The sequence below is a fragment of the Papaver somniferum genome, chromosome 7 (genome assembly GCF_003573695.1).
Source record: "Papaver somniferum cultivar HN1 chromosome 7, ASM357369v1, whole genome shotgun sequence".
In the NCBI taxonomy this organism is placed as follows: domain Eukaryota; kingdom Viridiplantae; phylum Streptophyta; class Magnoliopsida; order Ranunculales; family Papaveraceae; genus Papaver; species Papaver somniferum.
The window spans coordinates 182,149,785-182,158,543 of NC_039364.1; the positions used below are offsets into that span (position 1 = coordinate 182,149,785).

The 8,759-nt window shown below is 34.8% G+C and overlaps 1 protein-coding gene across 2 annotated transcripts; it reads left to right on the forward strand.

Moving 5' to 3' along the window:
* Positions 1-43: 43 nt before the first annotated feature.
* LOC113299135 (putative E3 ubiquitin-protein ligase UBR7) lies at positions 44-3,666 on the forward strand. 2 transcript variants are annotated; one of them, XM_026548090.1, is made up of 5 exons: positions 44-365; positions 532-690; positions 1,034-1,294; positions 2,480-3,178; positions 3,295-3,666. In XM_026548090.1, the coding sequence occupies exons 1-5, from the start codon at positions 285-287 to the stop codon at positions 3,337-3,339; spliced, it is 1,245 nt and encodes a 414-aa protein (XP_026403875.1). In that variant the 5' UTR covers positions 44-284; the 3' UTR covers positions 3,340-3,666. The 2 variants fall into 2 exon arrangements, with proteins under 2 accessions (XP_026403875.1, XP_026403874.1); XM_026548089.1 differs by having other exon boundaries at positions 3,329-3,666.
* Positions 3,667-8,759: the final 5,093 nt, after the last annotated feature.

The window sequence follows — 8,759 nt, forward strand, 5'->3', positions numbered from 1 at the left end:
AAATATCACTAAAAGCCCACACGGCTCAGAAATACATATAAAATATCCCCTCCACTCCCCCCACTCTCGCTCATACCCCGCTTCAGAAACCCTCCCTCGATGCCCTAAAAATGTTCGAAACGTTTCATTAGATTCTTTACTTGAAAAACTTCTTTCCTCTTCAGTAATCAAAGACCTTTACTCCAAGGGAATAAATCTACCTTTTCTTTAAGTACTTCGTATTCATCTTATAAAATTTAGGGTTTCTTTTGGATTTTGAGCAAAAGCTTCGATTGTTAGAAATCATGGCTGATGTGTTTGAGGACGAAACGGAGCATACTGTATCAATCCAGGAGTACCTTAAGGATGTTGAAGAACAAGAGTTGGTACGGTTAACATCTCTTATGATTTTGAAATTAGGTTTTTTTTTTTTTGAAATGCCAGTATAATTATTAAAAATGTTGGATTTAAATTAGGGTTTGATCTATACTTCAGTATTTTTTTTTACTTTGGTTCTGGTTAATTTTTTGTTAACTTGATTTGGTATTATAGGAAGCTGATTTGGTTTTGGGAGGTGATGAAGGGAAAGAATGTACATACTCAAAGGGTTACATGAAGAGACAAGCTATTTTCTCATGTCTTACTTGTACTCCCGATGGCAATGCTGGTGTCTGTACAGCTTGTAGCTTATCTTGCCATGACGGTCATGAGGTAAATATCCTCCTTTTGATTTGTTCAGAAATTACTTTGATTTAAGTTTTGTTAAGAATGGATTAAACACTGGTTTTTTTTTCACTTATGTTTATCTGAGATCCTTTTGGCCTGTGTTGATCTGGTTTTCAAGTTACTTATAGGAGTTGCTATATGTTGATCGATTGTGTCTCAGTCTATGAAGTTTGAATTTTATGCAAGTATTTTGTATAATTTTATTACTGACAGTGTATCATATTTGCATTTCGATACAATAGTAGCTTCCCCCCTTTTGAAGTATGAAACATTTTACTTAAATATAGAGGCTTATTCTTGTTAATTTTCTCGTTATGACTTGCATAAGATTGTAGAATTGTGGACGAAGAGAAACTTCAGGTGTGATTGTGGAAATTCAAAGTTTGGAGAGTTCTACTGCAAGCTCGTGGCAGATAGAGAACCAGTAAATTCAGAAAACTCATACAACCAGAATTTTAAAGGTGCATACTGCACATGCCATCGCCCTTATCCTGACCCAGATGTCGAAGAGCAGGTGGAGATGATACAGTGCTGTATTTGTGAAGATTGGCTTCATGAGAACCATTTAGGTTTTGAACCCTCTGATGAGGTGGGTTGAATTACGTTCCCTGTCCTTGACTATTTATTTTATTATTATATTTCTGGATTTTCTTTTTTGTTACTGAAATAGTAGTTGTGTTGCTTTCCATGTCTCTGTCACTTAAATTTTGGCTTCGGTAAAAGTTGAACTGCATTTACCACTGTCATTCATCCTGGTATTAAAACATCTGCTTATAAACTTTTGAAATATTGGTGTTTTCAAACACAGATGCTAGTTTATACAGCTATACCCGTTCTTTGGACCTGCTTGCTAATTTATATCTTACTTTTGGAGCCTACCTGGATATATCATTGGACATTTGAAATGTTCCGCATCTCGTGTTTTTCTCCAAGTTTGTTAATTTTCTAATTCAGTTTCCACATATAAAGTGCGGAATGGGCTCTCTAAACTAGGTCAGGGTATCTATGTCTAGCAAACATCGGATGTAAATGTCTTATAATTTTGGGCTGTTGATCAAGGATCAAGCGTTTGACATTATTGATTGCAACAGGGTAATCCTGGTTGTATGTGTTCCAATAGCTTAATTGGTTAGTAACCCTGAACCTGTTACGCAACTTAAAGCCTCTTCCCTGAAGCAAATCGTTTGTAGTTTCCATCTTGTGAGCCAATTTCTTGTGGAAAGCACTATAATTATATTTTCGGATGTTTGTCGGTTGTTTAGAGATGATTTTCACTTGAACCAAATTCACTTGAACCAAATTCACTTGCTAGCCGACCAACTTATGTAACTAACCAACTGTTATGGGATGTGACAGTTGATATCTAGTGTCTTCTAACACGAGAAATAGCAGAAACTTTCATGATTAAGGAAACAAGTTAAAGTAAACCTAAAGCAAAATGTAGCAAGCAAACTAATTACGATGATATGGTAGAAGACTCGTCACAATTCCCCCAAGATCTTACACCCACATGTTGATTTGCATCATATAAACTGCCATCAACTGTATCTGCTCTAGCGTGCACGTGTGTGTGTGTTCTTTGTTAACTCTCAAAATTCAGTTTTTTGAATATTTTTGTTGTTACCCTTTTTAGTGAGAATTATAACAGTCGATGAAACTAGTCGATGAAACTATATAGTTTTATCTATATGGTTACTTTCATATTTAATTTTTTAGTTTTTTTTTTCATCTGACAGAATGTACATTTGCATTGTCTTCTTTGTTCATCGTACAGATACCTAGAGATGAGGAAGGAGAACCCTTATACGAGGAATTCATTTGTGTTGCATGTGCAAAGAAGGTCTCTTTCTTGTCTCTTTACCCTCCATCAATTTGGGCAGCAGTTAAGGAAGGTGAGGCTTCTACAGATGGCAACCAAGACGGTGTTTTGACAGATGCAGTGGGTGCATCTTCCGAGAACGTCTCCGGTCATTCTCTCGTAGATGATAATAAAGCCTCTGGGAATCTTGAGAATAGCATGGAAATGGTTTCTTCAATTGTTTGTGCTGATTTCAAACCTGTATTGCCTCACAGGGATGAGTTACTTGGAGAATCTTCAGAGAAGAAAAGGGGTTTTGAGGAATTCTCTCGCGACACCATTTCTAGTCCCAAATGTGCTCTTGGGCTGGATCTGAGTGTTACTCCATTCATTCTAGAGAAGAATAAGCCCATGTTTCTTTCTAAAGTATGGAGAGATCTTCTTTGTAGGTGTGAGAAGTGCATTGAATTCTACACCAAGAAGGGCATAAGGTTCTTAATTGAGAAGGAGGACTCGATTGGGGAATATGAAAAAATGGGAAAACAGAAGAGGCAGGAGAAGTTGCAACAAGAGGAAGGAGCCGAGCTGAATTTTCTCAATAAACTCGGTCATGTTGAGAAAATTGAGATCTTGAGTGGCATTGCAGACATGAAGAACGAGCTGTGTTCTTTTTTGGTATGTCCCATTTTCTCCTATTGATATAATTTTTCATGGCAGTACTTGTTTTTTGCAACATATTTAGGGTTGAAAGTTGCTTTTAGAATAAGGAGTTCTGATTTCTTCACCTTCAGAGGCTCTCTATCATTTATACATGGTTTTCGGCAGGAGTCGTTTGATTCATCGAAGCCTATCACACCATCTGATGTCCATCAGGTGTTTGAAAATCTTGCAAAGAAACGCCGTTCCCAGTAAGAATCAGCTTCTTCTTTTCCTGGTAGCCTTAACTAGCTATTTTGGGTTTTGGACTATTCAAGACGTTAAAACTGAATGTATAGTTTCTAAATTTAGTATTTTAACTTAGACAGATGTGCTACATTTTGTTGTATGTGGTAAAGTGAGGTGATCTAATTCACTCTCACCAGTAAAACCAACGTGGGGTTCTCTTATTATATACTTATTCATATATTAAGTTTATGGAAGCAGTTAGAAGGACTCGACTCGAATTCTTTTTTTTTTTCGGAAGTAGGGTTTGTCTTGAAATCTTCCTTATGTCAAGAAGAGTACTTGGCATATCCCGAATCTTGCAACCTCTGCCTATATATATCTCATTTGTATTTTGACATGAGGACTGACATGTACAGTGCTTGTGCACTTGTACGTACTTTCATGTTACATACACAGATGCACAAATGTATGAACGTGTGGTTCTGTTAGCAACTGTGTTCAGTTATTTTGAGTATAGGAGCGAAGAGTATTCAGTTGGGTTTATACTTTATATAGCCTAGTTTAATTGGGGGCCATCGGAATTAATTGGGGGCATGCACTAGAAGACAAAAAGGTCACCAGAATCTAATTTGGGTCACCCCTTATAAAAATATTTTTTAAATGACCAAAATGCCCCTAAATGATTAGTGTTAAAATTTAATTAATTAGTGATAATCTTAATTAATTAGTGATAATCTTACTTAATTAGAGTTTAATTTTTTTTTTCCAGATTTTTTCTCTGCAGTTTTTAGTCTAATTTTTTTTTTTTTCTCAAGTAGTATGTATTAAAAAATTTCATTGACGACCCTCAACAGTCGTTAATGTTTAGACTGTTTAAGTGACGACTCTAAACTGTCGAAGATTCATTAATGGCGGAAATGTACGACAGTTTTGGGTCGTCATAAAAATGATCAATTCCCTGACGACCCTTTAGAAGGGTCGTTACTGTTTTGGTTACGCATTTGACGACTTAAACAATCGTTAATGTTTTGGAAATGTCATTATAGACTGTCGTTAATCTCTAAAAAGAGTCGTTAGTGTATGACAGTTTAGAGTCGTTATTGTTTTGATCATGATGTATATGATGATCCAAAACTGTCGTTAATGTCGGTGCAGGGTCGTAATGAGGGTCGTTACTTGAAAAAAAATATTAATCAAGGATAAAATAGTATATTCATCTTCCGATTTTTACACCCCTGAAAAATTTGGGAGGCAAATAAAATTCCATGGCCCCCAATTAAACTAGGTTATATAGGATGAGTCTTTAGGAATATGATTTAAAGTTTAATTTCTAGGGAAATAATCATTTGGTGATTTTTTAGGTGGTCCCTTAAATCAGTTTAGACCACAACTAAGGGACATCTTTCTGGTCATTTTGACTGTAAGACTTTTTTTAATAAATAAACAAGGAAACCTCCAAAGTGATCGGAAGCATAAAAGAACTAAGTAATATTCAAACCGAATCCCGTAACCAGAATCTCGTATGCGCTGTGAGAACGTAACAAAAGAACAAAACCACCGGGAGAATTTGAATAGATGTTTGCTCGATTCGTAGCAGATAAGAACATCTTTAATAACCACATGATAGAAATGTACCATAAGTTTCATTTTGAAGAATGAAATATGAAAATGTCTTTTTAATAACCACCTGATAGAACTGTACCATAAGTTTCATCTTGAAGAATGAAAAGACAGAAAATGTGATGTTCTTCTTAATCGAAAAAACTAAAGATGGACCAAATTTCATAGTCCAATTGTGGACCAATGAAATCCGGCCATTCAATTTTCCAGATCCCACTTACATCTTAAAACCCCACCCCTATAAATCTCAACCGTCCACGAGATTGGTCCACGTTTTTGGTCCGTCCTAGATGCGTCGCTCGTTAATACCCTTATTACACGCATGCGTGACTCATAGTTGGAAATATATAAATAAATTCATGTACATAAGTATTCCACATTAAGTAGCCGAATCCTGCTCAAGTAAAGGTTCGACTTAATATTCCATTTAATTAGGTGGAGCCCTTCTTCCCTTTACTTTAACGTGGGAGGAAACCCTATGTAAAAATAAAAATGACTTTATGTATTTACTCCATTGATATTCTTATTTATTTTTCAATTACCCTCCCCGTTGTTTTGTATTTGTTAAACAAGTATCAGGCAATATTGATATGGAACTACCCAGGAATAATCATATCAATTTAAGTTCATACTAGCGAATCACAAATTTTCCCATCACCGACCGGTTATGTGGCCGAAATGTGGATCCATCCTCTGTTAGAAGCATCTGCATATTTGATGATCAGATTTACGAAGAGATACCCGATCGAATCATAATATTTCCTCTCACCTAGATTGATCGCCGAAGATGGAGTACAAAATGTGGTTCAAACTTCCGGAAACATTTTAATGATCAAGACATAATCAAATGTCGATCGTCCATAGCAACAACTTTTTCTTTATTCAAGTAAACATCTTTTTAAATTCAAAAAGATTTGGAAGGAAGCAACTTCAAAAAGATTCGGAAGGAAGCAGTTGTTTGTTATTGAAACAACATTTAAAACTTTATAGTGTATGTAATACTACTGAAAATATGATGGTACCACTACACCAATGTTATAGTTTTATAATATATGTAAGACAAACCAAAATAAAATGAACAGTTTCCTACACTCCAATTAATCTGTTGAGCACCGGTATTAATAGTTATTCGGCACTACCAATCCTAAATTATAAATTGCGACATAATTTTAATATACCAAATGTCAACAGTGACAACGGATTACATTGAAACTGTGGAATGTTAAGAAAATCATGAGAATTTATTTTTCGGTTCTGCCAAACATGTATTAGATTTCCACTGCAAAACATTAATATATGATACGAAGGTTCAATGGAGAGGAAAAATTATGTTTCGAGTGGGAGAGAAAAAATTGTTGGCAGTACGTGTATCTGTTGTGTGTTGGTTTCAACAGTTTTTTGTATAACACGATGATTATGTTATGTAGGATATTCAACTAATGTACAAGATTGAATCATATCTATAAAGGCGTAAATAGTTCATGCGTTTTAATACCATTTTAGTTTGATTCGCAACGTTATTTATCTGATACGTTCGAATCTGGGTATGTAAGAAAATATATAACTAGCTTTACGGATTAGGAGGCAAAGTAAATACATTTGCACGAACCCTACAGTGAATGTCCCTATTGTGGAAAGTGTGAAATGATCACCTATTGTTAAATCATATAAACTCTAGTTGTATCTCACTCCAATATTCTCCTTTCAATCCGCAAATTTAGAATTAGAAGAGTAGATGCGTAAAATATACAACTTAAAGTTATTCGATTTATGAGTTCCTCCCAGTTCCAACAATTTTCCTCGAATCACAATTTCTTGTCTCAAACATAGCCTATGGTATATTAGCAAAGTGAAGATCCTTCTTCTTCTTGCAGATCAATCATACCAAATTATCATCATACACCCTGGTAACGAGGTTTAACATAAATTATCCCCGCACCTTGATTGGTGGATGGAATATTGGTCGGGAATGTCCTAATTACATGGGGATTGGGTACCAGTAAAAACATCATGCAACAATTGTAATAAATATATAGTATTTATAGTTTTTTATATGTAACAATATTAAAATTATAATATATAATTTGATTATATCAAATATAATGTGTCCCGATTTTATGTAATGAACACCTTATTCAACATAACTTTGAGGTTGTTGAATAGTTATTCCTCTAACGAATCGTCAAAAATAATACAAGATGGTTCGGTAAGTTCATCATATAAACATCTGAATCCAGGTTCATTACACAAAATTACGAATCCGAAATGGTCATAATGGGACACTCAATAAATTTGATGATCCACGTGTAAGGTAAAAAAAATGACATAAATGAGTTGAGGTGTTATAAAATATATCGGTTGTCCTTCTTAAAGTACCAGATAGGATTAGCTTTGGTCAATAACACAAATAAATAGGACATAAATAGGAGAATAGCATGTATCGAGATTATTAAAAATCAGGAAAATTAGGACTTATATAGTTAATAAAGGGAAGTGGTCAAATATTCAACGAAGTAATTAAATTTATGTTAACCGAATAATAGAGTTTAAAGCCTTTAATATACTTCAAGTACATACCTAGTAATTATTTTTGTATAAAACGAAACTTTGGCCTACACGTCAATTCACCGGAGTGGTTCATTTTGGTCAAGAGAGAGTTCTGTCCAAAAATATTTTTTTTTATGAAATTCGATAAACCTTACCACAATATTTTTCATGTTTATACGGATGAGTTTACATCATTCTGTAATCTTTCAATCATGTCACGATTTTTCCTCTCAAGTATGGGTTATTATCATCTTCAAAACATCTTAAGGAGTGAAATTGAAGACGAATCACGATTTTTCCTCCCATATTATCTTGTTTTTTCCACATCCACAATATGAAGGAACTTAGGTTACGTGATCGAACCCTGTTTTTCTGTTTTCTGCACATCTGCAAAATGTAGGAACTTAGGTTATCTTTGCACACACTCGTCATATATTTTTTATGTTTTACCAAAATATAATATTATTCCTTATATTATGACTTGAGAAAATCTTTAATGGAATGTTTCTTTTTATTTCATCTTTGTATGCTGGAAACGAATTTGAAAAAGCGGGGGTCTAACAACCACACCCAATATTTCGCTTAGCAATCTGTATGGACAAACTCCAATATACTTTTAAGAGAATCAACTAGACAGTCAGACTCAATCTTAATAAAAGTATATCAAAGAGTTATATCTCACTTTCTCGATTCAATACTTACTCAAGCAAATAGAAATATGCGAGTCTAATTGAATACAAGAGAAATCACTTGAACGACACCAAAGACCAATGATCAAGGATCAATCAATTTCAATCAACAGCCAAAGGTTGGATTTCCCAATTGATCGATTCAACGCACAACCTGTGATATTTCAATTATATAACCAAATATAATGCAGAAAAGAAATAACACAGACACCAGAAGTTTTGTTAACGAGGAAACCGCAAATCCAGAAACCCCGGGACCTAGTCCAGATTGAACACACACTGTATGAAGCCACTACAGACACGAGCCTACTACAAACTAACTTCGGTCTGGACTGTAGTTGAACCATAATCAATCTCACACTGATACAAGGTACAATTGCGCTCCTTACGTCTCTGATCCCAGCAGGATACTACGCACTTGATTCCCTTAGCTGATCTCACCCACAACTATGAGTTGCTACGACCCAAAGTCGAAGATTTTAGTAAACAAATCTGTATCACACATAAAAATCTAC

Excerpts from the sequence above, each read along its gene's own strand:
- LOC113299135 (XM_026548089.1), top strand. The coding sequence starts at position 285 with ATGGCTGATGTGTTTGAGGACGAAACGGAGCATACTGTATCAATCCAG. Across the intron at positions 691-1,033 it reads CTTGCCATGACGGTCATGAG|ATTGTAGAATTGTGGACGAA; the intron begins GTAAATATCCTC and ends GACTTGCATAAG. Across the intron at positions 3,179-3,328 it reads ACGAGCTGTGTTCTTTTTTG|GAGTCGTTTGATTCATCGAA; the intron begins GTATGTCCCATT and ends GGTTTTCGGCAG.